Raw genomic sequence first — 20,365 nt, 5'->3', positions numbered from 1 at the left:
TTTGATTATTAGCATAGTTGGTCTGGGACAAGCTTTAAAGCAGTTGGTAGCTTGGGAAGAAAACAGTATATGAGGTGGAAAACTCTTAACTTTTGAAATGGGGCTTAACTTGTTTAAGGAAACATTCAATAGGAGAAGACTGGACTTGGTATATGCATTCTTCTTAAGTTCTACATTCCCTCAAGATTAAAGTACACCTTCTGATAAAATGCACAAAGTTACTTTAACGTTTTCTAAATAAATCAAGTGCTACAAGTGAGTATAAGGGTTTGTTTTACCTACAGTGGTGATATCAAGTCAGTTAAAATATTTTAAGTAGAACACATGTACCTGAAATGGTGAGGAGTCCGTATCTTAATTCCTAGCTTAGTTTACTACAAGTTTGTACACTTGTTTAACACTTCACACGGTGTTAAAATGAATGTTGACTGGAATTCAGAGATTTATTTACAGTATCCAGTTGCCTCAAGTAACTGTGATAGGTAATTAATTGAAATGTCTGAGTTTACCTTTCTTCCTAGAAAAGGTGCCCCATCTTTGAAAGGGAGGGGGAGCTAGACAAGAAAAAACTGAATACTACTGACTACATTGTAGCAATAAATATATATTAGATTATGATGGAATTTAAGAGAATTGGAGGGTGTGTATTTTGTTCTCAATCCATTTTTGCTTGTTTAAAACATCTAGCTTTTTTTTTCTTCTTTTAAGACTGTGAGCCAGAAGAGCTAACTGACTGGTCTATGGATGAGAAATGTTCCTTTTGTAATTTACACAAAGAAACAGTCAGTGTAAGTATGAACATGATATCAAACATGACTCCCCAACACTTAAGTTTTTGTATGAAAGTAGGAATCAGAGAATTGAATTTTGCAAATAAGTTAATACTGCATTTTGACTCAAGATAGTTTGGCTATGAGAGGGAGTGAGGTGGTTTGGTTTTATAGTAAATACTTTTTTAGTGATTCTTCTACTCAATTTTAGCTCCATAATTTAATTGTATATCATACTACCAGTAGAAAAACTTCTGAAAGATGTTATAATCTTTGTATGTCTTCTAGGATCGTGCATCAGTTATCGGTTCTTCACAGTCAACACCTACAGAGGAACTGTCATCTCAGGGCCAGTCCAACACTGATAAAATTGAATGCCAAGCAGAAAACTATCTAAATGCACTCTTTCGAAAGAAAGGTAATAAGCATGTCTTTTATATTAAATTATACAAATCTAGAATAATCGAATTATTCAGGGTTTACTTTAAGTAGTTTTAATTTATCTACTGAATGTCGTTTCTCTTCTTTATTCCTTTTGTTTTCCTTAATCTTTTTCTCTGCTTGAGTCACTGAATGAAGCACTGCTCTTCCTATTGGGTGTTTCTGTTAGTCCTGTCACATTGTGTGTTATATTCTTGAATCCCTGTTTTTCATATTGTATTGTTTGGTTTGGGTTTTGGTTTTTGGGTTTTTGTTTGTTTTTTTTGTTTGTTTGTTTTGTTTTTTTTCTTTTTACCATGACCTGCTACATTATTTTTGTGCCAAGTTCAGGTGCCAATGTCTGGAATTTTAAACATTTAAACATTTCCTGTTCCTAAACTTTGACTTCTAGTTTTCAGCAGGAAGACTGTCTTTAGATGAGAGAATGTGTATTACAGATTAGAAAATGGTGTTTGAGATCTTCTCACACAAAACCTGATACTTCAGATATATCCAAGTTAGAGGTTAAAACTTCTTGTTAAAATACATAGTCAAAGAATTAGAACTAATTTAGTAGCTCTTGTTCTTTGGCACTCAGCAAATTACAGCAGTACATGAATGACTGACAAGTCAGCTTAGTTCATATAAGTTACTTAGCCTAGTCAGTGTTACCAGCAGCAGAAATACTAATTTTCTTACTTAAATTTCTGTGAATACAGCTCTACTCAGTAACTACAACTTCCACAGGTTTTTCTTAGGTTTAGTAGATATACTTGGATGTCAAAATAGCTGAGTATGAATATGGTGACAGTCTTTTCCTTGCCCCAGCAAAGAATTAGAGTGAGCATGTTCTTTTCCTTCACATACGTGGGAGAACAGCCCAAAGCTAATTTTCTCTTTTACCTTGCTGTAGCAGGAAGAGATTACTATGCCCTTGAACCTGGGGTGTGTCGATTATTTTTCTGTACAGGGCATCTGTCTGTTCGGCATACATTTTGCTTTGGGCTTTAAATGGAGTGTAACGGCATTTTGAGCCTGTCTTTGTTCCTTGGCTTTCTTTCAAAGTATTTTCCATTTGAAATAAAATATCCAGTGAAGTTGCCACCTCGTTTCTTGTGAAATTCTTGCTGTATTTTCATCACAGACTCAGTTGCATGCCATCTCCCTAGGCAAGTATTTTAATTCCTTAAAATTTCTACTTTCTCATATCTGTTCTTGGGCTATTTTCCTGCTTCATGCTTCTGCTGGAGATGCTGTCTTTTGATACTCCTTGAGAGGAACTTTTATCATGGGAGAAGTGGAACTTTGCATGACCTTACTGGAGTGAGTGACTTCTGTGAAGTTTTTCACAAAGAGCATTTGGCTTTTAGCGTCCCCCTTAGGTTTTTTGATCTGCCAGATCAGTAACGCTAGGTTAAAAAGGTTTTGTCTACTGAATAACAAAACCAAAGTTTTTTCCAATTGTTTTTGTGATTCTCTGAAGCACTTGTATATTCTTATGTAAAAGGTACTTTCTGCAGAGTTTTCTAAAAATATTGTTTCAGTTCAGATTCCAGTCTCTTAAGTTGTTCAAATGATTGGAACTGAAAAGGAAGAAAAACCCTGTATCTACAAAGGGTATGTGAAAACAATTTATGAGGTATTTAAGTAATTGTCTTGGCCTTATAGGAGGAAGATGAAGAGTTTTATTAGGAAAATGCCAAGCCTGCTTTCTGAGTTTTTGTAAGTTTTTTTAGATCAACTTGGGGGAAAACTGTCAAAAAATTTTAAGTAATTATTTAGATAAGGAACAATTTTTATAACTGGTACTAAAACAGATACACATACACACACATGCCCCCCATTCCTTCTCTCCCCCTAGAGAAAGTAGAATTCTTGTCTGGCTGTGTTTAAAATGGAAGCAACACTTGTTTCTGTGTTTTGATTGCTAACTCCTTAAAATCACATACTGTCTCTTACTACTGTAGGTAGCACAGATTTCATTTGGGCCCCCTGTGAACAACTTCTAAGACTGAGCAAATCTGAGAGTTGCTTTTATTGGTCTCATTATTCCTTTATTTTAGAACAAGTTAGTGTGGGGGCTGGGTTTTGTAATTTTCAGGCTTGCTTTTAGGTGAGTGTTGTGTTTTTCAGCATGAGGAAATTAGTTCAGAAGATCTCAAAACATGCAACCAAGTTATGTCATTGTCCACAGTGTGCAATCTTCAGGCATTCATAAGATGAGGAGTTGTCTGTAGAATCTTAGACAAAGATGAGTCCTCATTCCTTTTAAGAGGATGATAGAATTACTGCCAAGATGATAAACTAAGTAACAGTCTTCCTATTAGGAACCTATCTTAGCTATGTATAAAAGACTAGTTTTGTAGATTGGGGTCTTTAGGAAAGTCCTGCCCTCAGCAGACACCTCAGTTAAAGCCAAAGTATTTTTTTTTATTAAACTTTGATTGTTTCCATTGAACAATATATCTGAAACCCAGGTACTTTTTTCCTAAGTACGACATTTCTCTTTACCCATTCAGTGTTGAAAGCAGAGTAGACTGTGATACTTTTCCACTTAAAATTAAATTCCATCCATTTTTCTTTGTCAAAGAAACAATTACAAGGAAAAAACATGATGTGCTTTAAAAAATACTTATTAGTCTTTTTTTGCCTGTGACTATTAGTGTTGCATATGTGATCATCATTACATGGCAGAACTGAAGTTGTTAAGAGCTAGATCAGACATGTTGATCATGGATAGCTAATTTTCCTGATTCTGTACATATTCACACTGTATGTTCTTGGAAGCTCTTTTCTATGCAATATTAATGTGACCTTTTAAAACAAAAATCAAGGGAGCAGAGGGGAAGAAAAAGAAAAGGTCATTTAAATACATTGACAGTAAATCAGGTTCTGTCTTCAGGACATGACCTACCAGGAGAAGATGGAAACCTGAAAAGCTTTTGCAGAAATTAAGGAATTGAGGCACAAAACTGGAGGGAGAAAATGGTCAGGATGACATATCTTTCTAGATTCTCTGAGCAACTCTGTTGAGTATGTTCAGTGCCGTATTTCCATACCAAAATAATTACCCTCCAAACTTTTTGAAGTTTGTTTTTAGGTATCTGTATTCTAAAATATTTCTATTCATAACTAGGGCTTTCTTACACCATAGTGCATACCTGTGTTTAACTTCGAGTTCTCCTGTTTATTGCTTAGTTATATCTCAGATACACAAAGATATTACTTGCTGGTGATGCTTCTTGGACAGCAAATGTCTAACTTGGTAAACCTATGAAAATGTAATCTTGCACACATAATCTCAAGCTACAAAAAAGTGTTTCTTTCTGAGGTGTAGTTTTGAGATGTATTCATTACTTAATCCAATAACTGCAGTTCCTTTTTAGTTAATTTTAAGAAATCCTTTCAGAATCTGAAAGGTTTTCTGTAGGAACTCATTGTGCAGTCAATATGTATGACACTCTGCTGTCCCTTTTCATCAAGTTCATCAGGAAAGAATGTTTAGCAGGCTTTCAGCTGCTCTCTTAAGGAAGTAAAACATACTTTTTTGTGTGTTAACTGCCTGCCTGCCAGTGTTGCTGTCTTTACTGACTTCTGAATTTCTTGGTCATTTTCCACTGGGTTTAAGAAAAACCTTAGAGCTATGAATTAATGTAGAGTAATGAACATGACCATCTGAGAAGAGGAAGGGAAAATGTTGAATGTTGAACAGAAGACTAGAGTGAACTAGAATTCCTTCTGTTGTTGACCAGTCAAGCTAACTGTATGATACATGGCTCAGACTAAATTGCTTTATTCTGTTTTTAACTTGCTGGTGATCTGGCTGTGAACTGAACAAGTTTACAAGTAGAGCTGAGAATATTGCTGGGACAGCTTGGTTGGTGTCTGTTGAGGCGGGGTTGTTCCAGAAAACATGGTCTTTTTGTGAGAAGGCTGGAACTGGAGTGAATACAGGAAACATGCTGATGAGTAACCAGGTGTTTTTAGTTCTGCTACTCAGAGCATGATTTTAAGCTATGAGGGCAATTTGCTGTTCATTTCCAGTGGTTTTTGGTATTGTATCAGAAGAGAAATTAAGTCACTATTTTTACTTTCTAATGAAAAAAACAAATACTGATTTTCAAGAAATAGAGTACTATTGTGGAGAACTGTTTTGGGAGCTTTTAACTCCTTGCCCATTGTCCTGCTAAAATACGTGTGTAAGTCTGAACTATCACTTAAATCAGTTGCTACATTGTGCATTGCAGTCTAATGATCACACATTGCATTAATGTAGAAAGTAGTTAAGGATATGGATTTTAATCTTAAAACCACATAAACTGAGGAAGTTTCAATCCTAAGTGTGAGCTTTGAATTAAAATAAATCATTGCAATTAGTAATACACATTGTCTTTTTTACTGCCTTCTGTTGCAATCTGTCTGTAATTGGACAGTCACAAACAGAATATCAGATTATACCGTACAAATGTGTTACTTAGCCTGCTCTTATCTTAATAATATCAGGGGATCTGTAGTGATCTGAGAGAAAATAGAGGAACATCAGAGCTACGTTTTATTCCTGAACCTTAAAGACTGTTCTGCTGGGTTTGAGGTTGCATGTATGTATGTACATCATCCATGGAGTAAATACACATGCCTCATGTTTTAAATCAACTATGTGAAAAAAGAAGCTTAAACAGATATAGGCATGTAAATTTAAAGTTTTGTAAGTTGCTATATTCATGACTTCTAATAAGGCATCTTAGCAGAAAAACTTTCTGGGTCATTTAAAATATATCTGGTGCCATCTGCTGATAATAATTAAGAAATATTTGCTAGTGATACTAAGCTCAGAGACCTAATACTTACCCCCAAACACAGTAAGTTGTGTTTAAAAAATTTAGGTGACTAATTACAAATTTCCCACGTGTAGTGAAACTTTCCTACCATGAATTTAAAATCACAGATCTCTACATGCTTTCATTGTATACTTGTATAATAAAACAGACTTACAGCCTTTGAATGCAAGTAATTAGACTTATATAATACACTTGAAGTATGTGTACCCTAGTCTGGTCATTCAGGACTCTTATATTGATAAGCTATTATGTAAAAGTTGCATTTACCCTTAAAATTCTATTTTCTGTCAAAAATACACAGTGTGTAAAAAGAAAATGGCTTATGAAACTACGTAACTTTTTCTTCTTTGAGTATCTAACATCTCATTTCTGGTTATATCATTTGGAGAGCTGTGAGAAATTATTTCCAACTTCAGAATACTCTAAATTACCTATTCCTCATAATAGAAATTATGTATCTCCAGCTTCATTCTCTATTAGGAAGCAAAACATCATTAATAGGAATAAATCAAGATCAGCTTTCCAGTACCCCTGAGGAGGTTACTTGAGAAGACAGGGTCAAAGTCTTTACAATAGTGTACAAAGGGACAGTGAAAGATAACAAATTGAAACAAGAGGCTCCTTTTTGTGTGAGGAAAAGTGAGGGCAGGTAAGAAAGTGGAACAGGCTACCCAGCAAGGTTGTGCAGTTTCTATCAATGGAAGCATTCAGGACTGAACTGGATAAAGCCCAGAGCAACATTCTTTGATCTGTCTCAGTGGTCATTCTTGCTAGTAGATGGATTGGCATAAAATGCTTGAGCAAATATGCTGTGTTCTACTCCAAACTACCTATTGGGAAATTTACATTTGGCATGCAAGCATCTCTTATCCAGTCCTTTCGGTTTCTCTACTTCCCTGAAACAAAACTCAATTTGTCCCGTCTTACCTGTTTCAGAGTATGTTAAGTATCCTAGTAACTGCCACCATGTCCTTTGGTGTTTCTTTAAGGCAATCCAGGCTGACCTAAATGCTGATTACTTTGTATCATAATCATACATAACTTAAATCTTTAAATCTCTGTCTCTTAGTGAAATCTGTTTCATTCATTACCTATGAACTCAAGGATGGGCAGTGGTTAAAACATCAAAAAGGCTATTTTTGGTTCATGTTTGTGTAGAGTTGAAAGAGAAGGAAAAATGGGGTAGTGAAACGAGTACTACTACTACCAGTTTAAAGAATAACATATATCTTTTGAGTATAGACAATTATGCTTGTTTTGTGAAATAAAGTATTGCAGTCATCAATGCAATTTTACACTGATGAATAACACAGCTTGCTTAAATGAGTTTCTTAATTACATTGTTACTTATGCTAAGTATTGCTACTTATACATAGTTATTTATGCTTTATTTTGCTGATCTTTCTGGCGCTTATATTTATGTTCAGATCCTTTTCAGTGATTAACACATTTAGTTTCAGCTATGCTTGTTAATAAAATAATATTTTACTTAATTATTTTAATTTAAATTAATTATTTTAATAAAATAATATTAATAAAAAGATGTTTAACTTATTTCTAGCTGACAGATAACATTAAAATAACTTCATAGGTGTCTTATGCTTGATCCTTTTCGGATTTCCTTAAACACTTCTCTCCATGTTAGTCTTAGACACACAAATGAAAAATTAGGTAACTGCAGTTTAGAATAGGAAATAAAGCTTTTCGGCCAGATGTTTTTATTGGTAGAACTTTGAAAAATACCTGAAAATCCTGTGAGATTTTACAATAAAAATCTACAACTTTATTGTAAAATTCAATTGCTTGTATTGCAGCAATTTGTATGGGACATTTCAAGTAGCATTGTATCAGTTTTGACATTGCAATCCTGATTCTACAATGGGGATTGTAATCTAATACGTAGGTGAAACAAATTTTGTCTCTTTAAGATCAGCTCCTCAAAAGTGCAACCGTTCTATTATGAAAGGGACTAATAAATAGTACTGCAATTGAATTATTTTTGTTATAGTTGTTCTTTGAAAGTGACTTCATTATGTATTAATTCATAGCTTTATTCAACTTCTACTGCTTGTATACGGAATTATTTTCAAAAGTGAACATGTGCAGTCTGCAAGTGAAAATTCAACTTGCTTGCCAGCAATAAATAAAGATTCTGACTCTCATATTTGCATTGTAGATCTACCCACATAGTTTTACTTGCATGCTATAACAGAGGAATGAGGTAAAAATTACTGATGTGTGTGCTAAACGTGTTCTTCAAAGTGACCTCAAGTTAGAAATGCTCATAAGAAAAACTTGTATACATCTGATTTAATGTGTTTGTTACACATGTACTTATTATACACATTTCTTTGGCTTATGGAAAGTATTTATTTAAAGAAAAGTAATGAAATTCGGTTTTTTTTAATATATCTGTTGCCTGTGTTGTTGTTTTTTATTCCTAGATCTTCCTCAGAACTGTGATCCTAACATTCCCCTAGTTGCTCAGGAATTAATGAAAAAAATGATCCGTCAGTTTGCGATTGAGTACATTTCAAAAAGTAGCAAAATTCAAGAGAACAGAAATGGTTCATCGTTTGAACCAAGTCTGATATGTAAAAGTATCCAAATGAACCAAACGGAAAACTCCCTTCAGGAAGAACAGGATAGCCCTCTAGACCTCACTGTGAATCGAACTCAAGAACAGAATACTCAGCAAGGTAAACATTTATATCTGCTTATTTATATTTATTGCCTTTTTAAGTCTTATTCATTTTTTAAAAAGTCTGTGTCAGATATCTTTATTTCATTTTTCCAAAGTAGTAATGGGTATATAGGAAAAAGAATTATCCTATGTGATTAAAATAAGGTTGAAAGAAAATTGTCATTGCATCAACCTAACACTTAAAGAAAACCAATATATTTTACTTTAAGCACCATGAAAAAATATTGTAAGAGAACTGGCCACAGGGAAACCACCAAAAAAACTCCACCAGCCAATACCCCATGTTCTTTCAAGAAACATTTTTCATACTGTGTGTGAACAAAAAAATATTCTCATTTCTGAGTGCCTGCATTAAATAAGTGGTATTGGAATTTCTTTTACATACTGAATCTAAAGTCAGCTCACCTGTGGCTGTCACAGGTAACAATGGTTCAGAATTTTGTTGAAGAAGTAAATAGTTCTTAAGAAGCTTCCTGAGAAAAGAGAGGAGGATAGAATCATAAAATAGTTAGGGTTGGAAAGGACCTTAAGATCATATCGTTCCAACCCGCCTGCCATGGGCAAGGACACCTCACACTAAACCATATCACTCAAGGCTTCATCCAACCTGGTCTTGAACACTGCCAGGGATGGAGCATTCACTACCTCCCTGGGCAACCCATTCCAGTACCTCACCACCCTAACAGTAAAGAATTTCTTCCTTATATCCAATCTAAACCTCTGCTGTTTAAGTTTCAACCCGTTACCCCTCGTCCTATCACTACAGTCCCTAATGAAGAGTCCCTCCCCAGCATCGCTGTAGGCCCCCTTCAGATACTGGAAGGCTGCTATGAGGTCTCCACTCAGCCTTCTCTTCTCCAGGCTGAACAGCCCCAACTTTCTCATCCTGTCTTCATACGGAAGGTGCGCCAGTCCCCTGATCATCCTCGTGGCCCTCCTCTGGACTTGTTCCAACAGTTCCATGTTCTTTTTATGTTGAGGACACCAGAACTGCACACAATACTCCAAGTGGGGTCTCACAAGGGCAGAGTAGAGGGGCAGGATCACCTCCTTTGACCTGCTGGTCACGCTCCTTTTGATACAGCCCGGGATACGTTTGGCTTTGTGAGCTGCGAGCACTTACTGAAGCTGGCTCATGTTCATTTTCTGATGGACCAGTACCCCCAAGTCCTTCTCTGCAGGGCTGCTCTGAATCTCTTCACTGCCCAACCTGTAGCTGTGCCTGGGGTTGCTCTGACAAATTCCAGGATACTGGAATTTCAGAGAACAAAGCTCACTGTGTCTGTGTCAGCCCTTGTACACATGGATTCTTTAAATACACAGTGGTTAGAATGATGCAAATAGGAGATCTGTTTAGGAGGAAATTTCTATACTTCATCCTTTAATCATAGATTGGTGCAACTTTCTGAATTCAGAGTTAAGCTAAAAGAAAAACAAAGTTTGTCTTGCTGTCCTTTACAAAAAGGAAGTAATTTCTTTGCCTCAGGGAGTATTGCTGTCAAAAATAATAACAATATCTTATCTGAATGTTGTGAACTTTGGACTTGATTTGGATTAGCAGCCATATTCAGGAAGGGTTGTGACTTCATGTGCAACTGAAAGCAGTGGCAAAAGCAGCTTTTGTCTTTTGCAGATACAGGAGTCCATGTTAATCCAATAATACTGCATGCCAAAGGAAAAAGTGTATCTAGGTGATGTATCGTACCAAAGAAATTAAAAGAAGGTAGAACTGCAGATTTTAGTTTCTGAGAAAAACAGATATTGATCAGGATGAAAGCAGATTTCATATGTTTGTGCTCAATGATGCAGTCTTCAATAAGATGACACATGCTTGGAGGGGGCAGTAGTCTGACATGGATTTACCTTGCTAAACATACCTAGTCTAGATTAAAGTTTAAGCATTCTTTTTCTTTGTCATTCACTGAGAAAATGTGAAATTCCTGCTTTTGTTCTGCGTGGTTAGCAGAAGCAAGTTCATGCCTCTGTTTAGCGAATACCTTGTACAGATTGAATCCTGAGGAAGTATCTGCAGTGCTTTGACATACCTCTGCTATGGATGAATTAACAGATGTTAGAGATTTATAGTTTGCTGGGTTGAGGCATGTTTCTTTTGAAAGTACTTCCCTAGTATCAGCACTGTAGCCTGTTGCTTACTTCAGCAGCTGCTTATAAAGAATAACTAGTTTAAAGTGTCCACGAGGGAGCAGAGTTCCCAGAGAAAGTTTTTTGTCCTTGCTGAGCCCAAATAAATCTTTGAGGAATGAAGGGGAAGGCAGAGGATAAAGAGGGCAGGAATGGGAAGAGAGTTCTGCTGCTACCCTCAGCTATTTGAAAATCTATTGATCTGTTCAAGAATAACTTATAGAGAGATTGAGGTATTTAAATCTTTTTTTTATATGATTTGCATTTTTCTCATGACAAGGCTAAACAGCAAGTTCAGAATTCTGCATCTTCAGCAAAAGATCTGAGGCTAAAATATTTGCTCAGCATACATAGTTTAGTCTGTGAAACTCGTATGCTGTGTAAGATCCTGTAGATTCTCAGAACTTCCGTTGCCATATTTGCTGGAATGCTTTGCAGATGTTAAAGGTGCTAGTCTTGCTCAGTAGTTTGGAGCTACTGAAATGGGAAGTATTGAAACAAAGCTGCAGCTGGAGAAAGGCTTTAAGCCATCTTCTCTACCAGCAAAAGTTGTAGTTTACTTAGCATTTCCCATCAACATAACATAGCAGTTTTGAGCTATCTTAGCTTTCCACTGTAGTGGTAGCAACACAAACAAATAAGATCAAGATGGAAAAAGTCAGTCTGCTCTTTTTATTTGCATTGTATTCTAGGTGTAATGATTCAGGAAGAGTTTTTTTCAATGAGCTATTGTCAGGGACTGTGTATTGTTATTTTGCCTACTCTTCACCTCTGTTCTTTTCCTGAAGAAAGCTTGGATATATTGACACATTACATGCTTATGGTAGGGAATCATAAGTTTTTCAATTGGATCATTTTTAAAAGTACATTATTCTTTGCATAACATAGTATACTCCAGTTTGAAGACTCAGAAATTATACCATGGTTCTCTTCTAAGTAATGTCTTTCAGTTGTCATACAACTCTTATTATTTGCTATTTGTAACACCTGTTACAATTTCCAAATGAAGTGGCAGTACAAAGTAGGAAGTTCAAATTTATACATTTCTCTGATGGATCATCAAAGGTGAAGTCTGTCTCAATTCAAGTCTTGTGAAGCAGATAATGACTTAAATTCATTTTCTGTTTAAGCAGATGCTTTGTATTTATAGTAGTCATCTTTAAGATTAATGATCTAAATAATAAAGCACTCTTGTTCCTTTACTGTGGCAATGGTTCTTGGACTTAAGTCAAGAGGAAGGAGTTAGTTTTATTTTCCAGATCACTAGAAGCATTTTTAGGGTTGTATTTTACACTGAGTACACCCAGGCTAAATGCTAGCTCAATACTGAAAAAAGATTCTGCCACTGAAGATGTCTGAATAACCTTATCTTCATTTAAGAAACCTTCTTGCTTTCCTCCAGTATCTATTAGTCATCTCTGAGACTTTAAAACCTAATATCCCTCTGCATTGGGTTTAGGGTTAGGGTTAGGTTTAGGCCAGGTTTTGGTAGCTGGGGAAGGCTGCAGGGATTTTATCTGTGGAAGAGGTCAGCCCTGCAACAGACATGCAGCAGGCCAAAGTGGAGCTCCATCCAAGAGGTTTCTGATGCCTCTGAGAACTTATTCAAGAAAGAACAAAAATGCCAGAAGGCAGAGGAGTGAGAAACAGCAGGGGGAGCAAGGTCAGAGAAGGAGGGGAAGAAGGTGCTCTTAGGCACCAGAGCAGCTATTTCCCTGAAGCATATAGAGAGGACCATGATGGAGCAGGTCTTCTGCTGCAGCTCATGGAAGACATCACTCTGGAGCAGGTATTCATGCTACAGATGGTGGAAGACCTCACATTTTAACAGCTGGGTATTTCCTGAAGGAGCTGCAGTCTCTGAAGAACTCACAGTGGAGTAGAGGAAAAGCATGAGACAGAAGGACCTGTAGATTGCAATCCTGCCTGTGCTGCCTGGGGATGGGGGAGAATGGTAAAGGGGGTGGGAGTGCAGTTGAGCCTGGGAAAAGGTGGAGAGGTGCTTTGACTTTTGTCTTTCTTGTTATCCAAATCTACTTGTATATGCAGTAAATCAGTTTTCCCCAAGTCTGTTTTGCCTGTGATGGTAATTGGTAAGTGATCTCCCTGTGTTTATCTTGATGACGTTTTGCATCTTATTTCTCTCTGCCCACCCTGTTGAGAGGGAGTGAGAAAGGGACTGCATGGGGGTCTGGCTGCTGACCAGAGTCAACCCATTGCACTGCTCGTACTGAATCATTCAGTACTCAGTATTTAAGCACTGGCATCCAAGTATGTCTGGCTGGTGCCTGACTGATGGCAGAGTCCCAGATTATGTTTTGCTTTCTTGTACATGTGGAAATATAGTAACTTAGCAGGGTACTTTGATTCGTGTGCACCTTTGCTGCTAAGTAATTAGGCAATTTCTTCATGGTCAGTCAGTTATGAGCAACTGTTTCAGATACCTATATCTTGCTCTTTTTTCCTAATCCATGTAACTCTTAAGACTGTCCAGGCTTTGAAAAGAATGCTCTTTATAGTGAAAAAGTGTTTTGTATACACTGCATCTAGCAAAAATAGGGTGGTATTGTGTGTTTTTGCAATATTATTTGTCCTTAAAACTAAGACAATGAAAAGGCAGCATCCTCATAGAATAAAACATTGAATGAAGAACAGTCTTGGAATATCTTGCAGTAGCTTATTATTTTCTTGTGCAGTAATGATGCTGACCTCTTTGGGGAGTGTTCCAGGAGCAGATGACTTTGGTGCAGAGTTCTCTTTCCCTTGATAGACACAGGAGAGTTGATCACTCTCAGGCTTCTAAGCAAAGTGACTTACAAGAGGCAGAAATATAAAGAGATACAAACAAGTTATCTAATAGTTTATCTTATTCTTATTGCTGTATCTTCTAGGAACAATGGTAGTTTGTAAGCAAAGCAGAAAAATGAAGAGAATTTGCATAGATTTCCATGTTTCATTAATCCATCATAGATTGGAAGACATCAGCATGTAGCCAGCAATGTGTGACACTTCACACTGTGAACTATTTACAGCTAGGCTGTAGCTTTGTCACTGTTGGCTATTACTGAATAAGTAGGAAAAATAAGGATAATCCATGCCAAAATCCTGTTTAAATGATTTAAAATAGCATTTTATTATCCAGTTTAACAATGCTCATTTGATTTCACCAAAATTTGCAGCAAAATAATGATTTCTGAATAATGGACCAGAATTTGGAAACAGTTCTTAATTTTTTGAAAAGTAGTTTCATATTGTGAAAATCCATGTTGAAGTTAGTACGGCAACTGGGCTCACAGCATGTATGGCCTCTTGTTTGCTGTGTTCAGGGCTATTGAAAGAATCCCAAACATTACTAAAAATAGCCTTTTATTTTCTTCATATATTGTTCTTACCATCTGTATTGGGGAAAACACTGTGCTTTTTAAATGTACACATGCTATGTTTCCAAAGACAAATTGTATGAGCTGTAAATATTTTCAAGAAACGGTTTGTTTAATGCTTCTGTATGACAAGGTAACCCTAAAAATGTATGGTTTTGTAGGGCAGTAAGTGTTTATTTATTTCTTAGCTCCCTTGGTGGCTAACAGCCACACTCCTTGTCTGACACTGTCTTGTTCACTTCTCTCTCAATGGCACAAAGAGGAGAAAATGGAAAGACCAGGGAGGAGAGCTCATGAGTTAAGGCTATTGTCATTGCTTACCGCTTGCCATCATGGGCAAAACCAACTCTGCTTTTGGAAAATTAAATTATTGTCCATTAAAATAATTATTTCAGGTAGATGGAAACAGACACCATCTTTCCTTCCCCTTCTGCAGGCTCAGCTTCACTCCAGACACCCTTGTGACTACCACCACCCCTGTGGTGCAAGGGAATGGCTGTGGGGTGTCTACAGTCTGTACCGAACAGTTTCTTCTCTGCCATTTTCCTCTGCCACTGGGCTTCCCTCTGCTGTTTTATTGTTCTTTTGTTCCCTTTTTCTGTCTTCACCCAGCACTTTTTACCCTTTCTTAAATATGATCTTCCAGAGGTTCTGTCCAAATGGCTGCTAAGCTCAGCTGTGTCCAGCAGTGGGTCTGTTGGAATTGGCTAGAACTGTCTATGCCCAGCACAGGGCAGCCTCTGGCGTCTCTTTGCAGTCACTGACAAGACTCTGCCATGGGTACCAGTGCATAGCCATGTAATTTTCATTTAGCAGTTTTTCATTCCACAGAACAGCATGTGAGGTCATCAAAAAGGGGCTATTCAGAGCAGTAGCTAAGAATTGTCATTCTTACTGACAGTTCTCTGAAAACATTGTCTCCATATGCAGCAGCACAGAAAATAAACAGCAGAAGGCAAGGCATCATCAGGAAAGGTACTGAAGACAAGACAATGTAATTTTGTTGCTATGAAAAACCTGATTGAGGTTTACCACAGTGTGATGGATAAGGTAAAGGGAGAGTTACTTACTGAACTGCGCAATATTAGAACTGGGCAGGGCTTGCTGAAACTTCTTTGAAGGGAAAAGCATATAAGGGGCAGCTTTTGCACAGCAATGTGTGAATATCAGAAACTGCTGTGACAGGAGGTTGTGGAGGTGGACACTGTCACTGGGTTCAAAAAAGACCTTAGACAACTTCCCAGCTAACTGAACTAAGGCCAGAAACTAAAGCTGGAGTAGACAGGGATGTATGTCTCAGATCCTTAATTCAATGATTACTAGAGAGCTACTGGAAGAGCAGAAGAGGAGCAAGCTGAAGGTGGTGGCCAGGCTGATGTGCTCTCCCACACTAGGAGTTGTATTTTCCCATGCATGGAGACTGAAGACTGAGTAGAGAAGGTTGTCTGACTTAGAAAAGAGGTTCATAATAGCTAGTGAGAGGTTTCCTGAAAAGTAGGAGAAAGAAGTTTGTTAGAAATACCAAATACGGGAATTCAAGAGTGACCCATACAGTGTCTGTTAGTTATTCTTCCACCTCATGGTTATTTTGAAGATGATCTTTAATCATACATAGTTATTTTTTGGTATTGCTGGACCTGATGATCTGGTGCTGAGAAGCAAAGACTAGAGATTGAGCCATTTCTTTGAAGATCAGAATCATTTAATTTGCACAGAAATAACTTTATTAGAAGATCATGAGCAGCAGACATGAAAAATTACCATTTTTTCTATATTATCCAGAGCTACATAGTATTGTTTATGAAGACTGTTGTCTTGGTAGTCATGGCTTCAGCTAAAGAGTAGATGTAATTCCATGTCTTTTATTAAAATTGTCTTAGAGTGGTTTGGTTGTTTTATTGTTTGTTTGTTTTTTTTTCCCCCTGGGCTAACTCAGTTTCTGCCAGAATTCTTCCAGAATTCTAAATGCCCATTTTGAGTGATTAGAAATAGAAACTTCTGGCTTGGTTAAAAAAACCCAACTTGTTCCTACCTTGCAAGTTAACAAGTTTTCAAGGTTCATTGTCAACCCATAGGATACCTCTTTGCAAACCTTTTGGTCTTGTACCTAATGAAAAGTGAACATCTCTATTGTTTGTGTGTTCTATATATATATACACACGCACATATTCACTTCATTAGGTAGCGTTTCATTATGTTTTATAACAAATGCTGGACCTTTCCTACCAGTTGTAGGTGCTCCTTTGTTCCATAATAATAATTGATACTACTAAAAAGCAAGAAGATGTACCAACCCAAGAACTACTGTGTATTTTTATTGAGTCTATTTGTCTTATCACCCCTTTCTGCATCAGTTTGAGGGGGTTTATGTTGCTTGTTTGGGAGGTGGGGGAGAGGGGCATGGTTTGGGTTTCTTGTAATTTTGGGGGGAGTGTAATTTGAGTGAAATCACCAAATAGAATCCTGGCGTGTGGTGACTTTATCTGCTATTTTGTATGTGTATCAAATTTCGGGCATGGTTCTCTTTCACTCCTGCTGAGGATCAGATTCCCATAAAGAATTGTCTTTAGGGAGGTGTCATATTCTTAATGCTTACATGTGCTGTGTTGGAGGAACAAACTGTCTTGAACAAGAAATGATTCTTCAGTTCTTCTTACCCTTTAGGGGCACAAAATGTATCTAATTTTTGTTTTAGGGGCCTGTATTTTCAGTACTGTCTTCTTTTTAGTAGTTTTTCAACTTATTGGTGGACTTACCTTGGCAAAGTCAGTTCTGAAAGACTGGAAATTAAAATGGTTTTCATTGGATTTTGTTATGGAGTCTTGCAAGAGTCTTTGGGTTTTCTTTGTTGGGTGGTGTTTGATTTTCTGGGGTTTGGGCTTTTCTTTTTCTACAAGAATCTAGTTAGCTTCATTTTAGCTTTTTTTTTAAGTTTGAATACAGCTCTTGATGAGTTGTGAACTTTAAAGTCACTTTTTCTTTAGTGATCTCTTTTAAACTTATTTTATCATAGTGCCTATGAATATCAACTGAAGATGGAGAAACATGAAAGGGAGCACACACAAGCACTTAAGAAAGGGAGGTGTACTTTGTGTGACTGACACAACACAACGGATTAAATCTGTCTGTTATGCAGACTTGAGGATATTGTGAGCTTAGGTATTTGTGGTACTTTACAGCTGGATATGCTAGATAGGCCTTGAAAAATACTTCTGTAGTGCTTTTAATTGTTTTTTTCTTCTGGAATATCAGAAAGGGTGATTAACTGGTCCTTCCTTTAGCTTTCTTAGGGTTAAGGAAGACTTGGAAAGGAATGTGTTCAGGAGTAAAGGAGCATTTTTGACAAGGGGCATATTTATAAATATTTTTTCACTCAGACTGAGTAATGATACTTTTCCTCTCTTCACCTTTCAAATAATACAAATTAGTTGGGAGAAAACAGTCAAAAATTAGGAAAAGCAATCAAAATTAAAGAGATGGATTTGATTACTACACAAAACTATTTCTGTGCAGCATTGGTACAAAAGACAGTTACCCTAACAATTTTTCCGACTTTGCATGTTGGTATTTGGACTATTCCGTCAATGCTTCATGTCTGGATCTGAGGCTGTGGGAAAATAGATACAGTTGATGATGTTTTAGAAATAACATGCAGTAACGTGAAAATGACACTAATGTAAAAATGGGTGGGATAAGGCTTCTTGTAGAGCTGAATGTTGAGGTACATGTTGAAACACAAAATCAGATTTGCAGAGGTCAGGCATACAAAACAGCCAAGTTTGAAACAGAAAACCAAGGAAGAAAAGTTTGAAGTTAAATATATTTAAGGGATTTGTCTCTCATTTAAATGTGCTTTTTTTCTTTAAGACAAAAACAAACTAGGAGTAATACAAGTGATAATTAGCTGCTTTAAGTTTCAATGTTCTTGAATATTGATTAAAAAAAATGGTTTTCTATTTCAGTACTTCATAGACTTCAACAGTCAACTATAAATCTTGACTTCAACATTTGCCAGTGAACTTAACAGAGTGGACTGCCACCCAGTTTAGGTCTTACCATTTCTCTAGTTTCATTATTACATATATATGGGGGTGGCAGGGGGAGTATGTATAAACAAATTGTTAGAACATTTAATGACATAGATCTCATGCCCAAAGCTCTGTATTGGGCTGAAGCTCTCTTCCCAGTTACTGGGATACTGCTGTCTCATCCAGTAATCTGGTAGGGACTCACAGCTGACCCTGCTCTGAGCAGGGGGTTGGTCTAGAGACCTGCCAAGATCCCTGTAAGCCTGAATTATCCTGTAAGCCTATAATTTAGTTATTTCATTTTTAACTTCAGTATCATGTTTGGTTGTTTATAGTATGTAAATATGAATAAGTGCATTGCTTTGTTTGCCTTGAAAGTAAACAATGCAGTATATACACACGTGTGATTTTTAGGCAAACAGTCATGTGTTTCTGTTTAAGATAGATTCTTCTTTTAAATTTTATTCTTTCTGAATAGGATATTTGTACTTTAATTTTAAAAAGCTTTGTTACAAATCACATCTAAAACCATTTGCTGACAGCTGACGTTGTTAAAGGGATGTCAGTAACTTCACAAGATGAAGTAACTGCTTAAAAAATGGGCCATAGGTCTAAACATTTGCTAACAACATTTCTGAGATCACCATTAAACAACTGCTATCACCACTACTCATTCTTTGCAGGGGATGGAGTGCTAGATCTCTCTACAAAGAAAAGCTCAAGGTTGGAAGAACCAAAATACGACCCGTTGTGTTCTGAAAACTCAGTGTCTGGGTAAGCAGTGCTTAGGAATCCTTTCAGCTTATGTAAAAGACAATCCAGGTTTCTCTCCTCTGAAGTCAGGTTTTGTGTTCATAACATATTTGTATATACTGACACACACGTGGTTCCTATTTTGCTTTCAAAAGAATTTTTGTCACTCATAAGTGTGTGTCTATGTATATATCATATGTTTCATTTGTCTTTTTCCTTTTTTTTTCTGTTTAAAGAAAAGTTATCAGAACAATCACCAAACTTTAGTTCATGTTACTAAAAATTACCTGAAAATTTATTACATAACACATTTAAAGTAATAGGCTAGTAGGAGGTGTAAATACATTCTTTCAGAGTTTACTTAGGAAACTTCAATTTTGGACAAAAAATAAGCATGTTAATATTTAGATTTAAATATTCTTCAACTAACATGAACAAATTAAATGACTATCTCTAATATTCCTTAATAAGAGAGAGAGAGAGCAAGCAAGCGCGCGAGAGAGAGCTCTTAATCGTCATACTTACATCATGGTTCTGACTATGGTGTGTGGTGGCAAATGGTTAAATTTCTTTATTCAACAAAAAAAACACGCATTGCATCTGCTGAAAGCTACCACAAAATTAGTGAAATGCATTGGTTTGTTGGATTTTGTTACAATCTTGGCATCTTCCCATCCACTAGCCATAGCAGGACCCTTTTTTGTCACCTGTATGTCTTACCAATAACTTACTACAAATACAACTACAGTAGCAGTATTTCTTGAATGGTGTAAAATTGCATTTTATTAATTTGTTGACATGAAGAAGTTTTAAAACAAAAATGGCTTTGTAATTAGAGAGCTGTAAATAGTGGCTAGAAGTCTTTAATACTGTGTTTTATCTTGCCAAAATGGACTTGTTAGCTACAGCACTTTATCTTATTGTTGTAGAAAGAAAAGTAGTTTTGTGTAAGTCTGGGGTGTTCGTGTGTAGTTATGTACTTATTGCTGCAAATTTTCTATGAGGGGGTTGACTCTTTTATTACTTGTTTAGCGGTAACGTCACGTTTCTACTAACAAAAACTCCTTCAGGATTTGGGTATTTAATGAAACGTTAATTGTATAATTAAAATTATAACAGTGTTGCTCTGCAAGCATGTGAACAAGGGGATATAGCAAGCACATGAGAATATTATCAAATGCTGAGCTAGGATATAAAGTTCTTGGAAGGGCTGCTGTAGAAGCCACCGTATGATTTTTGACACACTGTCCTACCAGAACTGTAACATTTTGCTAGGATAATCATTTAACTACCACATCTCAAAGGCTTTAAAGTATCAGAAGCAGTGATG

The 20,365-nt window shown here is 36.6% G+C and overlaps 1 protein-coding gene across 4 annotated transcripts in view; it reads left to right on the top strand.

Moving 5' to 3' along the window:
- LCORL (ligand dependent nuclear receptor corepressor like) overlaps positions 1 to 20,365 on the top strand; it is an 82,962-nt gene that overhangs the window by 34,335 nt on the left and 28,262 nt on the right. For 2 of the 4 annotated variants that reach the window (XM_034064604.1, XM_034064603.1), the window contains exons 3-6: positions 709 to 788; positions 1,059 to 1,188; positions 8,473 to 8,727; positions 18,966 to 19,056. In XM_034064604.1, the coding sequence (XP_033920495.1) occupies positions 709 to 788; positions 1,059 to 1,188; positions 8,473 to 8,727; positions 18,966 to 19,056 (556 nt within the window). The remainder of the gene's footprint in view (positions 1 to 708; positions 789 to 1,058; positions 1,189 to 8,472; positions 8,728 to 18,965; positions 19,057 to 20,365) is intronic. The other 2 variants (XM_034064605.1, XM_034064606.1) reach the window with 1 other exon arrangement.

This window comes from Melopsittacus undulatus, chromosome 7 (genome assembly GCF_012275295.1).
Source record: "Melopsittacus undulatus isolate bMelUnd1 chromosome 7, bMelUnd1.mat.Z, whole genome shotgun sequence".
Taxonomy (NCBI): domain Eukaryota; kingdom Metazoa; phylum Chordata; class Aves; order Psittaciformes; family Psittaculidae; genus Melopsittacus; species Melopsittacus undulatus.
The sequence above is the reverse complement of the archived record's forward strand: the minus strand, read 5'-3'. Positions and strand labels throughout refer to the sequence as shown.